The sequence below is a fragment of the Falco cherrug genome, chromosome 3 (assembly GCF_023634085.1).
Source record: "Falco cherrug isolate bFalChe1 chromosome 3, bFalChe1.pri, whole genome shotgun sequence".
Taxonomy (NCBI): Eukaryota; Metazoa; Chordata; class Aves; order Falconiformes; family Falconidae; genus Falco; species Falco cherrug.
Window position 1 is genome coordinate 83,891,300 of NC_073699.1, and position 24,723 is coordinate 83,916,022.

A 24,723-nucleotide genomic window follows, 5' to 3' on the forward strand; every position below is an offset into this window, starting at 1 on the left:
TGGGCAGTTTCATCTGTTTCCCCAAAGATGTCAGTGTTACACCAGTTCAAGTTTTCTTTAATTTGGAATAAACCCTTAAATCTTGCTAATCCTTTCTTGTTGAACCAGTTTTGCATCTTGTGCCCAGCTCTGCTGAGACCACCGCATGCAACACTGAGCAGTTCCAAAGCAGAGATGCTGGGGGCCCCACACATCTCCAGCTGCAACACATGCTGTTCTCAAAATGAAAAATGTTGCAGCATGGTTGGTGCTGGACAGGACCTCTGGAGATCGCCTAGCCCAGCCTCCTGCTCAAAACACAGAGCAGGTTGACCAGGGCCCTGTTCAATCAGCTTTTGAATATCTCCAAACACAGAGAAACCACAACTAATGTTCCAGTGTTTGGCCACCATCACTGTAAAGCCATTTTTCTTATGTTTAAATGGAATCTTCTGCATTTAGATTTGTGTACATTGCCTCTTGTCCTATCACCCAGTACTGCTGTGAAGACTCTGGCTACATCTATTTTGTACCCTTCCATTGGTTATTTATACACATTTATAAGAATAGAATGGAATAGAATAGACTATTTCAGTTGGAAGGGACTTACAGCTATCATCATAACCAAAGAGCGTTCCCAACTGACAAGTATTTCTTCTGTCCATCAGAAGTTCTTAATTCACTTAATGTATGCTTTATTGACTTTGCATAGTACTCCATCTTCTTAATCAATACAGCATAATGTAATTTTCTTTCTATCAATAGGCCATGCCTTACAAAAGTTGTGTAACACTATGAATTTACTTTATTAAACACAACTTTATTATCAAATAGAATGTTGAGTTGAGTGTTGCATTCCAAAAAGCCATGTTCCTGTTCTATAATTCTCTATTAGTAAGCATCTGTATCAGATTTTCCATTATTTTCACTGAATAATTGTCAGCTACCTGGCCTGTAAATCCATTGGTGTTATGGCTTCTCCCCTTTTTGTTGGTACCTTAACACTCCTGTGCTGTTCCAATAGTAATCAAAGAGTAATTAAGGCCAAATCTCAGCCGGCCACAGCTGAACAACATTTACTATGGTTTTGGGTAATGAAAGAGTCTAAGAAATGGAAGCAGCCAGAAGAAAACTGTGTCTTGAGTAGGGTAAGCAAATGCTGGTTGATAAGATAGATTGGGGAGTTGGAAGGAAGACACAAGGGTTAAGTGATGTAGGGAGCAGGAAAAGTACAAAAGAATAGTATGGAGGTGATGTTGCTGAGAAAGGAATGAGTGAAAGTTGCTTACCAGGAAATGGATAGTAGAAAGGGGATGTTAGTGAGGAAGGCAAGCAGTGGTAAAATGCCAGTGGGTGAAAAGAACTTGGAAAAAGAGAGCTGGAGTCTGGGGAGCTACAAAAGAGTATGTGCAGGAAAGGATCTGAGATGAAAGAAAATCTGGGATGCTAGAAAGTGTGGTGCTTGAACATTGCATTTTTAGAAGTTACAAAGCCACTGAGAATGGATACTGAGCTGGAGATGTTTCCAGGAATAAGATCAGGCTAAGAGCTGGAGGGGATTACCAACAGCGTAATCCTGGGGACTGGAAAGAGGAGCAAAGACGAGTTTCTAACACCTAATTCCCTCCTTACTACCTCTTTCCAGGATTAAAATGTGCACCTAGAAGGACATTGCGGGATTAGGAAGGGTGTGTTGCTGGGGAAGGGTTAAAGCAGTGAAAGGAAATGGGAGAAGAAAAGTCTTGCAGAGGGGTAACCAGGCATCTACAAGAGCATGAAGAAAATTCTCTTAGAACCTGAAGGCAGTATAAGGGAGGAGATGTGCTTGGGCTGGCATTGGATAGTCTTGGAAATGGTTTCTTGGGACTGGAGGATTCAGGAGAATAGGAGCAAGGAAGAAGTGGTAGTGGAGGCTTGTACAGAGGGGCTGGCTCTACGAGGAGAGAGCAGTCAGTCTGGAGGAGGATGAGGAGTGAGAGCAAGGCAATGGTGTAGGACTGCTAGGAGGTATCACTAAGGCAATTTTGATGGGGTTATTCATACAGATAAATTTATGTAACCTGTGGTTACAGCTCCTCTGTTAGCCTTTCCCGGTGATGCCCAGGCCAACCACCCTCACAGTGCTACTGTCTTCTTAGCTCAATCATACATGTGGATGTTCATGAGAGTGAGCTCACTTTTCCACTTGCACCTAAGCCACTCAGGGAGGCAGAGGGGTGAACTGTGCTTTACCAGGGCTCTCAGTGTTTGCAGAAGGCCATTCTCCTAAGTGGCAGGAATTAGAGGGGAATTTTTGTGCAAACTAACACTAAGACTCCTGCTGCTAACAACCTCTGTGCACAAGAGCCTGTCTGTTAGCTGGTTCTGAACACAAGGAAATGGGAAGAAACCTATGGCAGTGGGTAGGTTACAATGTGTGATTCCCAGCGGCTTTCTCCAGCACTCCACCTCCATGGCTCCCACCACCTTCTCAACACCATCATCAGTCCCCAGCTACCATCTGCAGTCATATGCTGGGGGGTCCCCAGCACTTCTAACCCACCATCCTGAAGCCACCCTTCAAGGATCCTGATGGAGGCCCAGGCAGCATCCAGGGGTGGCCCCTGCCTTGCGCAGGTTCTGTCGTGCCCCTGCTCCCCCACAGCAAGTGGGGCCCCACAGGCCTTTTGTTATGAGGGAAAAAGAGCCACATACAGAAACACAATAGTACATGTTTTGCTCTATTTTGAGACAAGGCAGGTGCTGCAGCCCCTAGAAAATGCCCTGGAGTCCCTGTTGTCAGGAAGCGAGAGGTGCCTCACATGCAGATAGATATTTCCAAGAGGAAGGAGATGTTTTCGAGCCCCAAGGAAACACGAGGAAGTTGCACTGGGCAGCCATGGGGTTAGGACCATCAGGGGGGGAAGGAGCCTGGCTCCATGACAGCAGGGAGAGTACTGCAGAAAAGTTGCTCTCTGGGTCATCATGGCCTCTCACGCCCGGGCCATTGTAATGCCCCAGACCCCACAGCCCCTTGCCAGGTGAGGCATGCCTTCCCTCCTCCCATGGGGAGCAGGCTCTAGGGCTTCACCACAGCCTCCTCGCTGTGCCCATCCTCCAGCCTCCAAGGGCAATCCACATAGCGCAGCGCCCCACTGACAGGGCCACGCTTGGTGGGATCCAGGGCCAGCAGGCTCCGCAGCATCAGGGCAGCCTCAGCCGTCAGGCGTTTCCAGTGGCGGGGCAGGTCCTCCTCCAGGCCTGTCTCCTGCCACAGCATGAAGTCCTCAAAGAAGGGGTCATCTGGCAGGCTCTGCTCCCAGGGGAAGTAGCCTGTCAGCAGGCAGAAAAGCAGCACGCCGAAGGCCCAGGCATCCAAGCTGGTGTCAATGGGCACCCCCTGGGCATCAGTGGTGTTGCTCAGCTCGGGGGCGGTGTAGGGGATTACCCCTGCCACCAGCTTGAGCTTGGTACCCTTAGGCCGTGTAAGCCCGAAGTCAGTCAGCTTGATGCGCCGGCACTCGGGATCAAAAAGCAGCACGTTCTCAGGCTTGACATCACGATACACGAGCCCTCGGCTGTGGATGAACTCCAGCGCGCTCACAAGCTGCTTGGCACACTGCTTCGCGGCTGGCTCGGGGATACCGTCCTGCACAGGGAGAGAGGCAGGCGGTATGGCACACGTGGGGCACCTTGGCAGCCCTGCCAGCTGCGCTGTCACCTGCGTGCTCTACACTGGGGGACACTTTTGCATTTCTGGTCTTGCAAGCCTGAAGCTGCTTCAACACTATAGACCCCAGAGAGACCCACAGCCCACTGCCTTTATCGCCCTCCCTCCGACCCAGGCAGACTACACAGGGACAGGCAGACAGGAGGACAGTCCCAGTTCCCATGGCCTTGTAGCAGCGCTCACTTACCCGGGGTTTGATGATAGAAATGAGGTCTTTGTGCAGTGCTGGTTCATAGAGGAAGCCATAGTATTGGCTGGACTCAATGGCAATTCCAAACATGCCGATGATGGCAGGGTGAGTGGCAAGGGAAAGCGCCACGCAATACTCGTACAGGAAGGTGTGCAGCTTGGTACTGGCTTTGGGTAGCAGCTTGAGAGCCATAGGAGTCCCTGGGGATGGGGAGAGTGGGTTAGACATCCCTGAAAGTCACTTACCCCAAGGCCAGACAGAGAAGGCACTGAGTAGCCATGGGTCTCAACACTCACAGCCACAGGGAAGTCTCTGGGATGAAGCTTTCTGTGGTTATATCCTGTGGACACCAGATCTGGGAGCAGGCATTGCCAGTGTGAGTTTTGAGCCAGTCAGGGCATGCACAGGAGCACCGGGCAGAGCAAGGGAACTTCAGGCTACATGGGCCATCAGTCTGGGATGAGGAAGCGTAGTGTCAGGGCCTCTGGGCACTCACAGGCCTTAACAGCCTGGCAAACCCCACCTAGGACCCCCACTCACACATTCTCTCCATGGGCCTTAGGGCACCATTGAAGTTCAGGCTTGGGGCTTCACACTCTGCCTGAGCTGTGTGGTGGGACTGCTGGTTTCCAGCTGTATCACACCCACAGTGGTGCCTAGCCATGAACCCTATTGATCCTGACTTGTGGATTGACATCCCAGCTTGACCTTGGACCTGCTGCTTCACTGTAACCTTGCCTGATGTTCTGGGCTGCCCCCTGGCATCACCTTCTCCTTGGCCGGGTGCAATGGGATGATCCCTGGCTGGGGAGGTCTCTACCCCACCGGTCTCCCTGGGGACCCCCCATTGTACCTGGTGCCTGGCCGCAAGGAGCCACCAGCCCACCCAGCGCCCTGGTCAGCAGAGAGGAGGCAAGGCACAGTAGCTCATCGGGCGCAGTCGGTTCCTTACCTCTCTGCCTGTGGGTCACTAGCATCACGTGGCCATACTTGCCCCTGCCCAGCTCCTTGATAACCTCATAGTGTTCGGCCACCTCGGTGCGCACCAGGCTCTGAGCTGTGATCTCCAGAAGCTCATCTAGCACTGTTGGTGCTGCTGTCCCTGCCGCTGCCACAGCTGAGCTCTTGGCCATTGATGAGCGCTGCAGAAACACCACAGCCCAAGTCAGGAACATCACAACATGCACAGAAAAAAACCAGACTGGACACGCCATGTAAATCCTGCCATGGCAGGGGATATTTCTGCCACTTGGAGACTGAGCACTCTTGTAGCTGTGCTAGAGTTGAGCTTGTGCTTTTATACAGTACACCTCTGGGCAAAGACCCTCATCATATAAAAGGTCCCTTTATTGAAGAAGACCTCCTTCAGTCCTCTAATCCTTCCTGGCCTCCAGGCAGGTGCTTTACTCTTGTAATTGAAATCCCTGGAGCCTCTAATTTCAAAGACCTGGATCACCTTTCTGTGCCAGCTATACTAAAGCTTGGCCTTCCAGGCCTCCTCTTACTCTAGTCTTCAAAGTGTTAGGCAACAAGCAAAACATTAGCAGGGTCCCAGATTATCAAGCATGACCCAGTCCTCTTGCTCTCCTTAGCCTATTGCAGCAAGACCGTGTCTCTCTACTCAGAAACCCACCCCTACTGCTCATTGAAGAAAGTCCTTGAGGCAGTTGCCCCTCAGGCAGAGGCACAGCTAGCCCATTATAGAAAAGGGACTGCTAGTCAGAGCCAGTGTGCTCTGAGCAAGTCGAAGGTTGCTCAGTACCTCTGACTGATGACACATCTGCTGACATTTCTGACCCAAAGTCACTTATCTGTGCAGCCAAGGAACTTAGGCAGGAAGGAAGCTTGGACTTCAATGGCATTTTGAGCTACAGCCAGCTGCTTCTGACCCATTTCAGAGAAATGCTTTTTCAGTCCCCTCAGCCAGCTACAAGGCAGCATTTTAAGGCACCTGTGGCAGCACTCTCCCCATGACTATTTCCCTATGCTCTGAACACAGGCACTCCAGGCCTGGGAACCCATCCTGGCTTTGGAGCAAGGTCACAGAACCAGAGTCACAGGATGGTCAAGGTCAGAAGATACCTCTGGAGATCACCTAGTGCAACCTCCTGCTCAGAGGAAGGTTAACTAAAGCAGGTTGCTCATGACTGTGTCCAGACTGGTTTTGAATATCTCCTGGAATGGAAACTCCACAACTGCTCTGGGTAACTTCTTCATGTCTGGTCACCATTATGGAAAAAAAAACTTTTTCTTACGCTTAAATAGAAATTCTGTGTTTCAGGCCCACTGCCTCTTGTCCTGTCATTCTGTATCACTAAGAAAACTCTGTCTGTGTCTTTTTTACAGGTATTTACACACATCAATAATATGATTCCCTTGAGCCTTCTCCTCTTGAGGCTAAACAAGTCCTAACTCTCTTAGCCTCTCCTCGTATGAGAGATGATCCAATATCTTAATCATCTTCACAGACTGGATGTGTTCCAGTATGTCCATATCATTCTGCTGAGGAGGCCAGAATTGGACCTGCTACTCCAGATGTAGCCTCACTAACACTGAATAGAGGAAGGATCACCTCCCGCGACCCGCTGGTAGCACTTTGCCTAAGGCACCCCAGCATGCAGCCCAAGAGCCTGAGTGCTGCAGCATTTTCAGATGAGTCTTACACACTGTGCAGTGAGCCAGAGCTCTGATGTAAACCCAGTGGCTCATATCTGCACCTACAAACTCAGGATCTCTTCCCATCAAATATTCCATGATAAAGGCATATCACATGATGCCTTTCTGGGGAGGAAACAGGACCTCACATTGCTCAAAAGGAATATGGCATCCTGGGAATATGAGTGGGAACAGAAAGAATTAAGTCTTTTCCCTTAGTTTTTATATTACTCTATCTGTGACAGAGCTTATTACAGTTCCTTCAGGTCCCAGCCCCCACTGCTGCTAGCAACCTACAAAAAGGCTGGAATTGTATAGGAGACAGGGACTATTTGTGGGACAGTTCCCCTTCTTTTCCCTTCCCTTCTTGCCTAGACAGCACTGCTAAATCTTATCCAATTCAGAAGCACAAAGTAATTGGCTCCATTTTTCTGCAAAGGCTTTGTCTTGATGTGAGAGCCAACAGCAGCCACAGTTAGTACAGTCCACAGGGAGTTCAACAATGAACAAATGCATGCATGGGAGGGTATGAATGGAAGGCTGGGGAGAAATTTGCAGGGGAAGACAGTCTGAAAAGTATTTTAGAGAATTTGCTTTGATGTCCTCCTGTTTGCTGCCCAGCCAGCACAGCTTGTGAAATTCCACACAGCAAGGGCATCGCAGAACCCACAAATGGACCCACACGGCCACTAACATTTCCAAGATGGTGTTGCCACATTGAAATGTTAAAACAAACAGTTGAAAAAGCTTTTTAAAGAGTCCTAGCTAGGAACATAGTGAAAAAACTTAAAATGTAATAGAACTTTGAAAGGCATAGACCTCTCTTTGATATTAGATAGGGTAAAGCCGCACTAAATGGGGAGTGGAACAACAGGGGAGACGTCTGCTTGTCTTGTGCAGAACACATTAGATTTATATTTGTGAAAAAAATATCAGAAGATCTTTTCTGTAAGACAGTGTTCCTCCTATATCAAATTCATGGTCATATACAAGTTCTTGTCAGCAAATAGTTCATGATCTTCTCACATAACTTAATTTCTCAAACTTCAGTTAGATAAAATTTCTTCCCTTGTAGCCTAGCCAACTATCAGTGCTATCTAACCCAAAGTTAGAATCTTTTCACTGCATCCACTTAGTGTATTATTCAATAATTATATAATTTTCAATATCTATTCATTAATCTGGTTTTTATTTGTATTGAATTATTTATTATATGATTCATCTACTCTGTTTTTTATATGATTAATTCATTCTTTCCTATTTACTGTGTGAAAACTTGCTTTTGTGAATGGGACAATGTGCTTCTCTGTGTATTCTTGGTTTTCACTCCAGCTTTGGGAGTCAATACACTTCAGTCCATAAGGTTTTGCAGTAAAAAACATTCCAAAAAGCTCTTGTGTCTTTCCACTCCATATTTCAAGTGAGCTGCAATACAGGTTGCAAGGATCCTTAATTCCATACATGGCCCCATTGGCATGGGAGGGCAGATTGTCTGGGTACAGAGTAGAACATCAAAGTGAAATAGCCTGGAAAAACAGAGCAACCGGAGGATATGAGTAGAGCATCTTGAGGAACAGTGACAATCCTGTGGGTCTGATCAGGGCTTCATATGAATGAAGCCCCAGCTGTGGTCACTCCAGAACAGTTTGCAGGCTTTGGCTCTTGCTGCCCTTGAGTAAATTGATTACAGGATGCAGTCCATACCTCAAGGAATAGCCAAAGGTGTCAGGTCTTTCCCTGAGATACCACTGCCATTAGCTAGGAAGCTCAGTGAGAGCCAGATTTAGGTCACTACTGAGTAGAGTGTGCCTGCGTGCTCTGCACCTGTCTCTGTTACCTTCTAGAGTGCCATTTGCCCTTTGCAGAATGACAAGCACTGGGGAGGAGGCCACCAGGCCTGGCCAGGATGCACTCACCATTTGGCTGTGCTGTACTGAAGATAGAAAGGAGGGTCCTTTTCAAAACTGTTCTTTCCTCCACTGTCCTTACTGTCTTCATCCCTGCTAGGGGTCCTGTTTCCAGGCTGTCAATATGTGAAAAACCCTAATTCCACAAAAGAGTCTCTGATTACAGCAGCAAGAAATTCACCCCCCTTCCACTATCTCAGATGCTTCCTAGCTTCCTGAGTTGAGAAGGAGCCAGCCGACAGAGATATAGTATCTTAGTCTAGGAAATGTTATTCCGGAAATGTTATTCTAGGAAATGTTATTCTTCAACCAAAATGATTAATATATTTGGTCCAATAAAGCACTTCATACATGTCAAGAGCCAAAGACAGTATAATCTCTGTGTAACAGAGATGGTGCTATGACATCAGGATCACAGAGGGTTTTAGGCTTTAAGGGAGCTCTTGAGATCATCTAATCCAATTCTCCTGCTCAAGCAGCAGCAGCTGTAGCAGGTTATCTAGGAAGGTGTCCAGTCGAGTTTTCAATATCTCCACAGATGGACATTCCACAACCTCTCTGGGCAACCTATCATGCTGTTTGACCACCCCCAAAGCTTTTTGGTTGTTTTTTTTTTTAAAAATGTTTTCTTCTGTTTACATGGAATTCCTTCATTTTAAGTTGTGCACATTGCCTCTTGCCCTGTCAATGAGCACTACTGAGAAAATTTTTTCTCCCTTTTCTTCATTCCTTCTCATCAGGTATTTATATACACCAACAAGATTCCCTCTGAGCCTTCTCTTTTCCAAGCTGAAGAGTTTCAGCTGTCTCAGCCTCTCCTCATATCAAAGACACTCCATTAAAAATGGCCTTGAGCGTATGGCACGTAGGTCCATTTTCTTGTCTGATCTTCTACAGAGCTTTAACCCTAACTCAATAACCAACATTTAGGGCACCTCTTACAAAAAGTCATGCAGGCTTGATCCAAAGACAAACTTTGGTCAACTATATATAAAAGCCAGTGTTAATATTCTTGCTGTTACATATTTATATGATATCCTAATCTGAATTTACCTAACCTGCTGCTAAAATTTCTCAGCCAGAGAAGAGTTTTTTGGTGCCTGTTATATTTCTCCTGACTCTTGCAGGGTTTATATGCACTGTGGTCAGAGGTATGACCACAGCCTATGAGAACGTATTTTAAACTAGATTGAGTAAAACTAGCAGGGTACAGCCTGAAACTCAGACTATGTATTTAACCGATGCTTTATTTAGGCTTCACAAACCATCTGGCACACTCTACTTCTGGGGTGACCACATCAGTTAGTTAAAAAACAGGTAGGAAGCTTCCAGAAATTGTTGTCACATTTTGAATTTTGAATAAACATCAAAATTTTGAATTTTGAATAAACATCTCCATGCTCTCTGATCAAGACACTTCTCAGTCTTCTTATTGGTTAAATGCCTTCAAGCAACCTTCTGTCCAATTCTTAAATCAAGGCCTATTCTCCAGCTCTCAAATCTATCTTATGGCTCTTTTCTGAAGCCTCACCATTTTTTCACACACACACACACGCACACCACACACCCCCCATTAAAACACCAGCTGCTCCTGAGGGAACGCCTCCTGTGACGCATTCAGCTAGAATTACCCTCTGCCTTATGCTGTGGTCCCAAGATGTCTTTTTGCAGGAACGTCACACTGAGAAGCTGCACTACCTTATACATCCATTATGACTCCAAAGTTTTTCCAAATTACTGTTGGGGTTTTTTTTCAGGAAAAAGTCCACTCCCTCTTTAAGTCACTTTTTGGGTGCTGCCTGCTTCGTTTCTACCTGAATACTTTTGTACCATGTTTAATAAAGCACATTTTGCTCAAACAGACTTGGTGTATCAAGTAATTCACATCACTTGGTGTCTCTGTTGTTATCTAAGTGCCGTGTTCATTTCTGTCTAGGGGCTGTGTAAGGACCCTACCTGTGGGGGCTTTCCATTGACCTCTAAGTCATTGGTGGGACTTTGGAGCAGTGCTCAGCCCAGTATTGGTTCATAGAGCACCTGCCAGAAACATCCCACCCACTCATCATTCCCTGAAAGCTACCTGTACAAATTCATCTTGGCATTGGTCAAAACCAAGAAGCCACACATTTTTACTGGATTTTAAAATAAGCCAAATACAGTGGATATTAATGTATTTTATTGGTGTCCTCACTCTACACAATTCATTTTATTAAATCCTGACTCTGTTATAATTTTTTACCTTTGTCAATGATCTAGAAGATCTAGAGGAAAGCACTGAAATCATCCAGAAAATGTTTGCAAATGACACAAAATGGGTTTGGGTAGATAATGCATTGCTTGATCAAACTAGTACATGCACATACACACATACAAACACCTTTCAAACAACCAAAGAAGTCAAGAGTTTATTCTGGTATTGAGTGACAGAATAAAAATTAACGTGTTATTAATTAGACAATTCTAAGTTCTTCATGCTGCTTTGCAGATAAAATGGGCACCGTGTGAACTCAAAAATGTAGATCTGGTACAGCCTCATTTCCTTGGCAAGCCTTAGTATGTAGGATGATACAGAATTGCACTAGAAATATCTACAGTGATACAGATACACAACTTAAAGATACAGAAACAAGTCTAAGAGAATAACAGTACAAGGGTTACTGATGTTTCAGATTCCACTTTTGCATTCGTTCTGCAAGAGTATTGAAGAGAATGCCCAAAAAGTGTCAGACACAGGAAACATCAGCAGTGAGTGGCAAAATGGCATTTTCCAGATGCTAAATTAAGAAAATGAGCTTCACTGTAAATGAAAAAATAGATATAGCCATTCAGTTTTACATAGACTAAGATAGATTATAACAAAATAACAGATCTGCTCTGAGGCGATATGCCTCTTACAGTGAACTCTAGTTTCTGCAGAGGTTCCTATACACAGATGCCCTGAGACAGTCTGAAATTTAATCTCTGAAAATCAGCTGAGTTAGGAAAGCTGTATTTTTTAAGAGCTGGCCACCTGCTAACGACTTTTGCGCTAGAACTGAGAGTATCATGCACCAGTGGATTTCATATTTTTATTAGAAGTGCATTCCTTCCATTTGCTCTGCTTTGCATTCTTCTTTATCTACTTTTTAATGATATTTTTGGAATGTTAAAAATATACTTATGTGAAATCTTGGTTTCTCTAGGGTAAATTTCCTGAATTCTTCTGAAGGACAGCTGATGGGTCAACAGAATTAGTTCTTGGATGTTTTCTTTCTTTTTTATGGTATTGATGAGATCACAGTTCAGCAAGCTAGCCCTGGTGTCCAGAGTCTGATGGAAAAAGGACCAGATTAAAACCATGAGCAAGGCAACAGGGCTGACAATTACAGGGGAAACTTCCAGGGGAGCAGTCTTTTTAGCTTATCAAACAGATAGCAAAGAATTGAGACTACCATCTGTATGTACCTTTGTGGGAACTAGAATGTCACTGAAGAGGGCTCTCCCAATTAAGTTAAAGCATTATAATAAAACTAATAGCTGAAGCCGAAATGAGGCAACCTCAGTTGCGGTGCAGATTTTGTGAAGAGGGATATTTTCCCCTAAAAAACCCTCATCAAACAGTATGGAAAAATACCCTTCCATCTCTCGAACTTTTAAATTAAGAGCGGTACTTTTTTCCCCTTAAAATGTCCTCTAGTGCAAACCACATTTAATGCAGAAAAGGGATCAGAACATGTTATCGCAGCGGTTGTTTCTGGCCTTATTGCTGGTACATTTATGAGCTGCTTCTTAAAACTGGTCAGCAGGCTAGTGTTTAATCTCACCGTGGAGAACCGCATGACTGTCCCCTTAGCTGTATTACGTATTGCTCTTCTTGGGCAGAAACACCTAGCAGGGTCCCCAGAGAGAGAAAGCCTCTCCCCAAAAAGCAGTACGCCACAATCTCCGCACAGCAGCCTCCGCAGACAGAAATCGGCAGCAATCTCACTGGAACAAGCCACATCACACCCTCCTCCCAACCAACCAGCTGGTACTGTGGCACCATCCCAACGGACACAACCGGACACAAAGCAACCTTTTGGGGCAGAGCCACCTAACGAGCTCACCATCAACCAGATGTGGGAAAGCGGGTGCACTCCACGTTGTGACGGCGTGCTACACCGGAGTCTCCAAAACCTATTTGTGAGGGGTGGGTGCCCTTTTACGTGCCTGTCCAGTCTCATTCATCCTGCCACGGCTGTAACTTCTCTTCCCACTCGCCTTCCCAGTCCGTACCAAGCCTCTCACCTTCTCCAGCAGCGCAGCGCTGACGGCCGGCCGTGGGCTGCCTCGCTTCCCTCGCTGCAGTCTCCGGGCTGGGTTCAGCTTGCGCCGAGCAGCCGGAGGGGCTGCCAGGCATTACGGGGCTAAGCGTGACGCTCCGCCCCTTCCCCATGGCTCTGGCCCTGGGGCACGCTGCCTCCCTGCTGAAGGTGACCTCTGGGAGGGAAGAAAAGAGGGGGAACCAGGGGAGAAAGGGGCTATCCATCTGCCCTGTTTATGGAGGGGGAGGTGTGGCAGGGACTGGGGTGGGGTTGTTTCTGCTCTAGCCATACCATCATAAGCCCCAGGGACCCTTTGGCAGACCCACCCTTTTCAGCCCTTCCCTCCAGCTTGGGCTTCCCTTGCAGCTGAGGGAGCAAAGCAGCTCCCCAGGCTGCTGCATGGTCCTTGCTCTGGGGCTGTCCCAAGTGAGAGTACGTGTCTGATGGCAGGGCTTAGAACAGCCGTGGGCTGCCAGAGCTTGCTCTTGGCTACCAAAGGGGCCGAAGACACGTCAGTCACAATTGCCTGTGTCAGTAAGCATTGGAGACGAGGCACAAACCATCGCTGGTTCAAGCTCCCTTCGTGGGTCCTGGTGGGTCAGGCTCACACACACCAGTACTACAGAGTGTTACACTGAAGCTGAAATTATTAATGGTAACTACAATGATTTGCAGGCATTTCACCTGTTCTCAGTACCTCCACCTGGACTACAGTCCTGTGCCAAAATCCTCTTCCTTCCACTTGAGCATGGAGAGGAAATCAGCTCTCGGGAACATGGTCACCATGCAAGCCCTAGATCTTGGCTCTGAAGCACTGGGGGTTTTTGTCAAGGATATGGATCAATCTGTGTATCTGAAGCAGCGATGTGTGCAGCTGTGGCATAGGAGTGTCACAGCACTGGCCTCCCTGTTCCCTGGAGCTGGGGACATGCAGGGAAAGGCTTAAGCTGCCCTGACGAACCTCTGTGCTTCCTCTGGGGGCACAGTATGGTGAGGAACGCTGAGAGAGGACGGAGGTGGAAGACAGTCTAACAGAAGAAAGCAGAGCAGCCCCCACAACCGTAAGTACTCTGGGTCTCCAGCACAGGACTGAACCTTCACAGGCTTCTGACTCAGTGCTCTGCCCCACATAGAGACAATCAGGTGAGTTGCACTGGACTGCCATCACAGACCTGTGCAAACTGCTCTGCTGCCACTAAGAGATGGTGCAAATTGGAAGGCAAGAGGAGCAGCACAGTCAGGCTCCCAGCTGTCCCTGTTTTCTGGGTAAATGGTGGAGAGTGAAGTTGTGGTGCTGATGACCTAAAGGTCTAGTGCCGTTCAAGACTGTCCCTTCACACCCATTCTTGAAGGATGCGGCAGTGACTGGAGCCTTCGACGTGCAAACTCCTTACAGGCAGGAACACTACAGCTAGGGGTGGTGCGAGAGTATAGAAGAAACCTAGCCGATATGCAAGAATTCAGCACTGGGATAAATGGTGGGGGACAGAATGGGTGAGACTGTTGCCTGTGCTGGAGACACAAGTCAGAAGTCGAACTGAGCAGTGTCCCTTGGGACTTGCTTGAAGCCACAGATACAAGGCAACACTGGGAAAGTAGCCCAGGTTCCCTGACTCTCGAGTCCCTCTCTCCTCCACTCCAGTCACTAACTCAAACCTGCTTCCAGATCTAGGAACAAAATACTGTAGTCTTCCTATTTTTTTCCATCTTATTTTTTGAGACAGATTCCCTATGTTTTCCCTTTCTACCAAGAGTGGGACCTGCCGAGTGGTTTGGCTCAGAGAAGTTACCTCTTTCACAGCCTTACCTGCAGTGCACCAACAAGCAGCATTTTGGCTGCAGTCTTGGACCTTACCTGCAGTTCATCTAACACTACATCTGCAGGGCTTGCCATGCATTCCCACAACACAGGGAGAATGTCACGTACTGCGTGTGTATCATGTGTGTGTAGGACTCCCTGCTCTCTGCTCCCCGAGGACTGGCCACAGAGCAGCTGTTGGAGGTCCTAGGGCCTGCTGTCCTACTCATGAAGTCAGCATTCATGTATTTCAGGACCTCTGTAATTGAACACCTACACCTATCTCACCCATGCTGCACACATTTTGTCCTGCTGGCAGTCAAGATACTGGTCAAAGTCTGCACTGGCAGAGCTGGAAATATGATGTAATCAAGATTGCCTTTGTCTTTTGGAAAGTCAGTTCCAGGCTTTGGACTTGAGGATACACTATCAGCCATGCAGGAGAATTTGCCTTCAGCACCATAGGTAGACCCACAGAGAATCTTCCAATAAGGTCAGTTGTGGATCTCTACACATCCTTCAGGCAAACTCTGGAGGCAACCGTTGGAAGTGAACAGAAGAGGAAAAGTGGAAAAGGAGAGACATTACAAGTGGGCATTAATGGCACTTCTGTTCAGCTTGCCTAATATTGTCCACTGCAAAGACGCCTTTCAGATGCATGTTTATGTTTTGTGGCACATGCAAGCATTGGGGACGGCGTATGATATCTTAACAATAAATACTTTGTGAAAATGCATCCCTTTTCTCTTCTGAATTATTGTTGGTTTAGCACAATAAATATCCTGTCCCTTGTATGCCTGACTCAGAATAGGCAGCACACAGAAAAACAATGGAATGTGAATGTTCCCAAGAGCCAGATGTGGCAGCCAGTGTCACACAGTCATAGCAGTGACACCTGTATGAGGAACAGCTGGACTAAAGCAGCTGCAGTGAAGGACCTAGTCAAGAAGGACTCTCCCACATGTCTTTAGTCCCTCCTTCTCTTCCCTTATCCCTTTTCCTGGGCATACACACAGCAGCCGATATCACTCCCATCTGAACAGCAGCAGTTCTTCAAGTACACACCGTACACAACTCCAAAGGATCAGCTTCCTATTAGCTTGTGCTCAAAAGTCACACAGTACCAGATGTAGGGTTGCAACTGGAACACTGCCCCTTCAAAGAGAAATCCACCAGACTCCAGCAAGTACCCAAAGAGCCACTGAGAGAATTGGCTTAGCTATTCCAATGCACCATTAACAGGACACTCAGTTTCTCAAGTGGTGGCCCTTAGTGTAAACCCTTTTTCACAATATCCGTGGCTAATGACTAGTGAATTCCACAGGAGGTAAGCTGGGTGAGAAGGTCTGTACTCCTGTTTCAGAGCTACCAAACCCCACCTAACTCTAGTTTTCATTCTGTACTATCAGAGGCACCAACAGCATCTAGGAGGATCTGATGCTATTTGAACCCAAAAGAACACTTTTCAGTGGTATGGAGGCTTATCAGCAGGGGTATGTGTGAGAGAAAGATGCTGAAATGCGAGCATCAGGCTCCTTTACTAGGACCTAAAATGGCACTGCTCATTTAATATTGTAGTCTATGGCAACTATCAGTTTGTCTGTGTATATTCAAACTGCCCATAAGCATTTACCCAGAACACCACTGACGGCAGCTTTTTAGAGCACTCAGAATTCTTTCATTTTCAGTACTCATTTCACTCAGCCCTTTTCAGAACCGGCTTTAGGCCTGATGCTGGGGTGGGACTATGTCTTTGACTTTCCCCATTGCCTTCCTACTTCTTATATTAATAATTCTGTGAGTTGCCAGCACTTTCCTCCCCTCCACCCTCAGCGAGCAGGCTAGGAAGCCAATCTGCAGGGTGCTGCAGGGTGCTACAGGGTGTGGGCTGCCTCCTGGACAGAGAGCTGGGGCCCTGACCTCTCTTCAGCACAGGCAGGGTGCTCAGAGGAGTCCACCAGCTGCGCAGACCATTTGTGCTCTGAGGTCATTCAAAGCTACGCCATCGCCGAGGAATCTGCTGGCCGCCTTCCTGATGATGCCGTACAATGTCCCACCTCGCTTGCCAGATAACACAACATGCGCATGCTGGTCCCAGGCCCCACTCCCCAGAGGTACTTCCCAACCATGCTCTCTAGCTTTGTCAAAGCCCCTCACACCTGAAACTTCTGGTCATCCACTGACCATTATATCTGCTTCAAAACACCCTGCCCAGTCCCACTTTCAGTCTGCTCTCTTCATGCTGCTGTTGGGTGTGTTGGGTACAGAGTGGGTTGCAAGAGGCGGTGCTAATCCATGGAGATCCATGAGCACTGATCCCAGTGCCTCAGAGCAAGCTGGTGCGGTGACCTTCCACCCCAGCACAAGGACAGGGACTCACAATAGCTATATTTTTAACCTTTTGCATTGTGATCTCTCTCAGCCTGTCCTGCAGGGCTTAAAACAAGATACAATATCCAGTATCCAGGATGCACATCAGCCTTCTTCCGGAAGCTCAATGGCTTGTCTCCACAGGTAGGGCTAGGGACTGTCCTGTGCGGGTGGCAGCTCAGCTTGCAGCACGCCCAGTGAGACGGTGCCATCGCAGGAGGCTGAGTTGGCCAGGGCTCTGGACAGCCTGGAGGCAGATCCTGGGGAGGGGATCCCTGCAGTGGGGCTTTGCAGGAAAAAAGGCTGGACTTGTGGAGTGGGAACTGGTGGGAGAGCATGTTTTGCTGGGAAAGTGTCCTTCTGTCAGGGTAGAGAGAGGGGCCAGCTGCTCCTATGCATCAAGGAGCCAGAGACAAGGGAGATAACAAGGCTGGCAGGACAAGGGCTTTCCAGCCAAGGCTCATCCCAGAGTTTCCCACAAGGTGAAAGCGCATTCCCAGGGATGGACTCAGGTTCAGCTGAGTCCACGTCATAAGGTGAGCTTGTGGTGATGAAGGGGTCCAAGCTCCAACTGAGAAGTTGATTTGCAGGTCAGGGTCAGTTCCAGAGGTGGTATCTGGTGACTGCCGCAGCCCGGTGACTGCCAGGCAGGTCTGAGGTCAAGCCAGGAAGTCAGCCCATGTGCCAGGGTGCAAACAGCATCCATGGCCAGACACAGCTATGAAAGAGGGGTAGACAGACCATGATACAGCTCAGGCAGGTAGTAGAAGTCCAAAGCTGAGCTGAAAATGGGGCTTCCTGTCCTATGGGCAAAAGTTGCATGTGGAGGGCCCAGGTGAGGCTGGTCAGGCCCATCAAGACCTATCAGTGCCCTTGGGGCAAGGCAAAGTGATAGCTCCTGTCAACCTCTCAATTTTTCAGCAATTTCATGTCTGCCTCTAGCAATGGGCTGAAAGGCAAAGGATGGTCCCAGTACCTGAGGAAGGCTGATACCTCCTGTGCTACCTTGCTTCACGTCTACAGCTTCGTCTTCACAGGGCAGTAGGCCAGCACCCTGCAAAGCATCTTCCACCACCCAGCCCCTAGGGATCACTGCTGCTGGGACGTTGTCCCTAGTGTCAGTGTCTCACCTCATGCCAAGGTACTGCATAGGACTCTTCTGGGGCTGTCCACAAAACTGGGAGGGAGGGAGGTGTCCCCCATGGGATTTCAGCAGCGAGTGCCTGCTTTCTGACAGGTCTGGGTGGCCAGAGGACTAGGAACACTTGTGGGTGCACATTTGGGGCACACCCAGGTCAGCTGGGCTCTGGCACTGGCCAGGGGCATTGCAGCATCATGGTGCCAGGAGGCCCCCCTTGAGGTCCATTTATGCTTCCCAGCGCCCGTCCCAGGGCTGCTTCAGCCACGGTCATTTCTGGGAAAGTGTTTTGTCCAATTTTCTCTGAAAGACATCCAGTGACATGGGCTCCCAGCTGCCTGCAACAGTGCTGCCTTCTCCAAGGAAAAAGTGACAGAGAAGAGAAGCTGTAATAGCTGTAATAAATAGGTATAATAAAACTATAATGGGAATAAGTAAGGTGAAAATAAACTACTGCTCACTGTCTCTTCAAAAGACAGAAGGACTAAAGGCAGGTCCAAAACAAACACAAGGCTTCCTCACGCAGCACACCTTCAGCCATGGACACCTTGCCTCAGAAGAGTGTGGGTAGTAAACATTTGTGTGGTTTCATATAACAAGTCGATGGAGACGCTGCAGAGGAAAAGCACGGTTAAATACAAAGATTCAACATCTGTCTCAGACTGCTGGAAGCTAGGATAGTATTTGGTGGATTTATTACATACTTCCTTGCTCTTATATCTTCCACATGGAATTTGCCACTGGATGGTCTCACAGGCAGGATAATAGCACTGAACAGTGTTTTATTCTGATCTGGTTCAGCTGTTGTCATTCATTCCGCTAATGAAATGCTGTGGTGGCACAAGTATGCTGCAGCACCCCTTGGGCAAAGCTAACAAGGCAAAAAGCTCCATGGCCCCGCTTTTCAATGACTTCTCCCAGAGCAGCCCCATACCTGCTGTTTAAATAGCTGGTGAGTCTTGACACCTTTGCAGTCTCTCCCTGCCAGGGTGACAGCTCTCAGGTGGGTCAAGGAGGTAAGATGAGAGGGAGTTTGCCTTGTGGGTGGAACAGAGATGTCACAGGACAGAGGGCTTCCAGAGAAGGAGTTGATGCCAGCCCTTGACAGTGGCATCCTGGATTGTTTGTCATTTCTATTAAAGAACCACCTGTGAAGTCTTCTATCTGTGGGATGGTACCAGAGGAGTGGGCAGCAAGCCAGCCTTTTAGAAAACAATTATTTGGTAGCTGAGGGAAGCTCTCATCTTCATGTCGCAGAATTTAGTGAAAGACAGATCTGCATTCACCTTATCCAACCACCTTCAAGATTTTATAAACCTCACTGATAACTTCTCTGAGCCTTCCTGTCTTCAAACTGCAGAGCTGCAGCCTTTTCTGTAGTTCCTCATAAAGCAGCTATTCCATCCTTTTGATTGCCGTAGATGCCCTTCCCTGTGCCTTCTCTAACTCCCCCATGTCTCTCTTGAAATACAGAGACCAGAACCGCCCTCGCTGCTCAAGATCAGGATGCATGGAGGTTTTATATAGTGCTAAAATGGCATCCTCTGTCTAACTCTAAATACTCTTGCCAATGATGCCCAACATCTATTGTGGCTACTGCTGCATGAGCCCATTTATAGGGTAACGACAAGTCCAGGACCTTTTTCCTGTTTTACTTGTTAAACTGTCTTTATCTCAGCCCACAACTTTTCTCACTTTTACTCTTCTGATCCTCTCCCCCATCCCACGGTGAGGCAAGTGAGCAAGTGGCTGCGTGGGGCTTAGTTGGTGGCTGGAGTTAAACCACAACAGTCAGGCAGCTGGACTAGATGATCATTGTAGGTCCCTTCCAACTGAAATAGTGTTGTATTCTAGTCTAGTCTATTCTGTCCTGTCCTGTCCTGTCCTATCCTCACTGCTTATTCATCTTGACCCTGAGAAGTGCCCCATGCACTCTATTTCCTTCCTGTCCTTTACCCAGCATTCATTCCATAAAAGGACTTTTCCTCCAACCCTGTAGCAACTTAGTTCCTTTAATAACTTCTGGTAAGGAACCTGTCAATGGCTTTTTGGAAGTCTAAATATATTACGTCTCCTGGATCCCCCCCCCCCCCCCGTGCTTATTGAGACCCTGACAGAACCCAGCATGACAATGATGCAGGCTTTCCCTTTACAGAAGCCACAACGACTCTTTTTCAACAGACTGTTATTCACATACTCATTGTCTTACTCTTTATTATATACACCACTCTCTTACCACAGATGGAAGACTCACCAGTAATTTTTTATAGTGGGGGCTTGCACTGGCAATCCAGTGCTCTGGTACAGAGACATTAATGACAGGTTATACAGCTTGACCAGCAGTTTATAGTTCTACATTTGAATTCCTTCAGGACTTTCAGGCAAATGTCATGCAGTGCTAGTGACTTACTAACATTCAAAGTATCTGTCCCATCTTACTTCAAATTAAGCTGTCTCCTCTGATCAATCTACTGCAAATATGGCATCGGGACTGGAAATCTCCCCACCAAACAAGGCACTCGCTGCTGGAAGGTGTAAGAAGCAACTGTATCCTAAGTCTTCTCTCCCAGACAGACATAAAAGAAAGGAGCTTTAAAGCTCCCTGAACTACCTGGGAAAAACATTTGAAGTCTGAGGTCTTGGCAAATCCACCTCTCAAGCTGAATTCTCTTTGTCTCTTTCCCAAAAGCATGGCTACCAGTGTGGCTGTTGTTGTACAGCTGCAAGGTGATACTATTGAGGGGCAGAGGCAAATCAGGACTGGTCTGGAAAAATAAAGTACATGGAAACTGAACTCAAGTGATACTAGGGAGTGATATTAAACTAAGGAAAAGTTCATTAATTGCATAGATTCATTTAACTGCTTTGAAATTCAGTTCCATAGAAGTGATCTGTTACATCTAGGACCTTCAAGCCTTCATTTTTCTGAACTGGGGACCTTCCAGAGCCTGAGCTTCAGCTTTCCTTGTCACTGTGGTCCAATGATTCATCTCTGGTATGAGATGACACTAAGTGACTATCTAGATACGTGATTGGCTGAGGACCTGGGACAAAAATTAATAGGGGGCAGATGTGCAAACAGGCAGGCAGAATCAAAAGAGGCAGAAAAATCTCCTTAGCCTGATGAAACGTTTTTGGATGAACATGCATAGCGAAGGTAGGGATTTTGACTTCAACATCCCTGCTGCCACAGTTCTTCTCCACAGAAAAAGGAGGCAGGACAATTGTGGCTGCCTTGAGGCAGACCCTGATCCCTGCTAGTCTGGGTTTACCTTCATATTATCCTACCCTATGGGAGCTGTAGGACCTGCCTGCTGCTGTAGTCTCTAGAGATGTTTCAGTTAGCGTAGCCCATCCAGGGAACTGCCCTCTGAGAGGTGAAGTGCAGGCATGGCACAAGCTGTGTGCCATGGGTGCCCAGCTGTGCTCCCTTCCTAGGGGAGCTCAGATACAGTTTAAGCCTTCCCAAAAGCAGATTTCATCAGCCTCTGTGACCACACAGAAACAGGCTTCACTCATGGGAGGTTCAGTCCTCTCTCATCAGAAAGTCAGAGAAGGCCGCTGGTGCAGAGACATGAGCAGGGGTGATTCCAGAGATTAAAGGAACAGATCCTCCAGGCTAACCCTGAGCTAGCTCACCTTTATACCTTATAGCTGGTGGCTCCACCAGTTCTCAGCAACCTCACATATGTAGTGAAACATTCCTGCATTTTGTGGAGAGGCTTTTCTCTTCTAAGCCTTAGTTCTGAATCACAGAACCAGGCAGAAAGGATAAGTCCAGGATAAACACATCCATCTTATTGTGACCTGAAATGCTCAGGTTGTCGTCTTGTTCATGTTACCATGCAATGGCAAGGTCTTCTGCAATGATTTTTCCTTACCAGGAAGCTCAACTACTATGATTATTTTTTCAAAGAAGTCTGTGATTTTGGCTTCTTGCATTGGACAGCCCAAGCCTAAGCATCAAAGCTGCCAGCAAGTCACGGTACATACTACAGATGAAGACAGCGAACAGTGCTCAGCATTTCCCAAATTCAGGCTTTGGCTGTTCCCAGCTGGACCCCAAAACTGTGCTTGTAGTTAGTGATCTGAACACCAGAGATGTCATGTGAAGCAGTAACATATTACTATTTCTGACATACGGCAGTGCAAACAGAAAGCTATGGAAGGTTGACTTGGCAGTCTTGGGTTAACAGTTGGACTTGATGATCTTAAAGGTCTTTTCCAACCTAAATGATTCTATAATGTTATGATGTACTGAACAGGTTTGGGAAATTCCTGAATAGGCTTGGCCAGTAGGAGTGGACATACACCAAGATGCTAAACCAAAATGTATTATCCAACCCATGCAAAACTGGGAACAGAAAGTTTTGGCCTTGAGTCACATCTTTCTTGTTCTTTTGTACCTTGATCAATCCATAGTGACTCCAACAACTGCAAAAGAATTGCTTCAATTTGCAGCACATTTTGGCTAAAATTGCACAAATATTCCAAAGAAGATAAGTTCAGAATTATTCCAACAAAATTATGTGTAGTATAAACAGAAACTAGACCTAGAATAATAAAAAAAAAAAAAACCAGCAAAAAACCAAAAAATACTCTACCAAGACAAAATAGTAAAAACTTGAATCCACAGTTCATTTTTTAAAGGATTTTATTTCCTAGTCATTTCTAAAGACATTTTTATAAAAACTGGGGTTGGGGGTTGGGGTGTCCACAGGCTTTCTAAAACCATAAATGCTAGTAATAACTGGAGGAACTCAGAGTACCCAAAGTGACAGTGTATCATTGCCCAGCCACCTAGTTTCCTGAGATATTGCTGCTCTGTACCACTGTGCACGTTCAGTTCAGTACCAGCTCACTCCTGCTGAACAGCCTCACCGCACAGCTGAGCTAGCACAGATCACAGCCTTGCACTGCAGGAAGCTGGTCTTTCCGTGTGAGCATATCCATATAAGTTCACCTAAATCATTGCTATCAGTCTTTTGCTCAGATGAAATTCAAAGTGCTTTTTACCACAGCCGCTGACCCAAATTTGTGAACATAGCCAGCTGTCAGTGATAAAACAGGACCTTAAGTACATATTTTCTTCCATTAGGAAAGATGCAGATCAAAGCCTCTTCCGTATTGGCCATATAAAATATTTAAGAACTATCCATCTCTTGGGGTCCCTGTACTATATACTCTGCTGTTCCTTCAGAGGAGGAAATGTCTAGGGTATTTGTGATGGTCTGGCTGGAGCATGAATTAGGTGTCTCTGTGTAATGTTGTCCAGTGGCTCTCAGCCACAGCTTGGAAAGTTGAAAGCTCTCCAGCTAATGCATTATTTTCTTTCAGTGATCTCATGTTTAAAGCATCATTTCCTTAGTCTTAGGCTCTCCCACGGGGTCAGTAAATTCTACATTCAAAGAAGATATTAATTCCTTGGTGAGTGACAAGCTGGAATGGCGATTTGAGCTCTAATCCTTCTCTTGAGTGGTGAATGGAGCATCTCATCATTAGTACATCAGACAGATGCTATCAAAGATATCATGGGAATAGCAAACACCAGCAATCTGAGCCAGCTGGAAAACATTAAGAATTGGGATGGTCCCCTTTCCACCCCATCAGCCTGCACTGATCTTTGCTGAGCGCTCCCCACCTCCTTCCTACTGGTATAGCAAGAAACAATACAGACATCTTTCTTTTTGTTTCTCTTTCAGCTCTTTTTCTTCCTGCAGACCCACCATTCCCTAATTTGTCTGGGAGGAAGAAGGAATGAATATCTAAAACTTGTTTCACTTTATTCATTCCTGTTTTATTTCTTTCTCCTTTGAATTTCCAGTTCCTTGCCTTTCTGCCAAAACATCCTGGTTCCTCTTTGACACCCTTTGCATGTACCACTTGGTATCAGCCCAGCAGAATCAGTACATTTGGGGAGGCAGTGAAATGAGGGCTCAGCAAGGGAAGGGTGTGCATGAGACCCCAGAAAAATCCCAGATGCCCATTTTCCCTCAAGATGCTTTTGTCTTTTTTGTTTTATTGAGGATTAACTTCCATCATCCCACCAACTTTGCTGTCTACTTCCTGCTATGATCCTGGGTTCAGCAGTTCCTGGGAATTTAACTTTGCACTTTGGCGTAAGGTCTATGAATCATCCAGCAACAGCCATGAAGCAACACAAGGCACCTGTCTCTTACAGTGCCTTTGGTTGCAGCATGGTGGAGAAAGGCTTAGTGACAGCGAGAACTGTTTATCTCCTCAGATAGCACATTTGGAAATAGAAATGTCTCCTGCCTTGCCTCTGCAGTGCTGACCCACTGCCTCTCCTTTGAAGCAGATCTCCCTTTATCTCTCTGCACAGAGGGGCTCTGCCTCCGCTTAGTGCCGCTTGCTTGTGGCTCCTCTCCAAACAAGGTACTAACTAACATTGTCGAGTTCAGTCAGGGCTGATTCTCCCCCCATTAAGTCAGGGAAATGGAAGGAAGGGATGGGATGGCTGTGACTTTCAGGCAGCACCACCACTGCCAGTGTCTTTCCCTACCCAGACACCCCACTTCTGCATGTCCTGCCTTACCATCTGCCTCCTACACCTTTCACTTGCCTGTGTTTTTTCACTTCTCTGTCCTCACATACAGACAAGACTTACTCAACAGATTCTTGACAAGCAAAAAAAAAATCGGCACAGCTGAGCTGTGTGCAGACTAATGCAGGT

The 24,723-nt window shown here is 46.9% G+C and overlaps 1 protein-coding gene across 1 annotated transcript; it reads right to left on the minus strand.

Moving 5' to 3' along the window:
- Nucleotides 1-2,729: 2,729 nt before the first annotated feature.
- On the minus strand, nt 2,730-12,796 carry LOC102050210 (serine/threonine-protein kinase SBK2-like). Its single transcript, XM_055705551.1, has 4 exons — nt 12,707-12,796; nt 4,831-5,020; nt 3,876-4,078; nt 2,730-3,607 (listed from the first exon to the last, which is right to left on the minus strand). Exons 2-4 carry the CDS (start codon nt 5,009-5,011, stop codon nt 3,038-3,040), a joined length of 954 nt encoding a protein of 317 aa, XP_055561526.1. The 5' UTR covers nt 5,012-5,020; nt 12,707-12,796; the 3' UTR covers nt 2,730-3,037.
- Between the last annotated feature and the right edge of the window lie 11,927 nt (nt 12,797-24,723).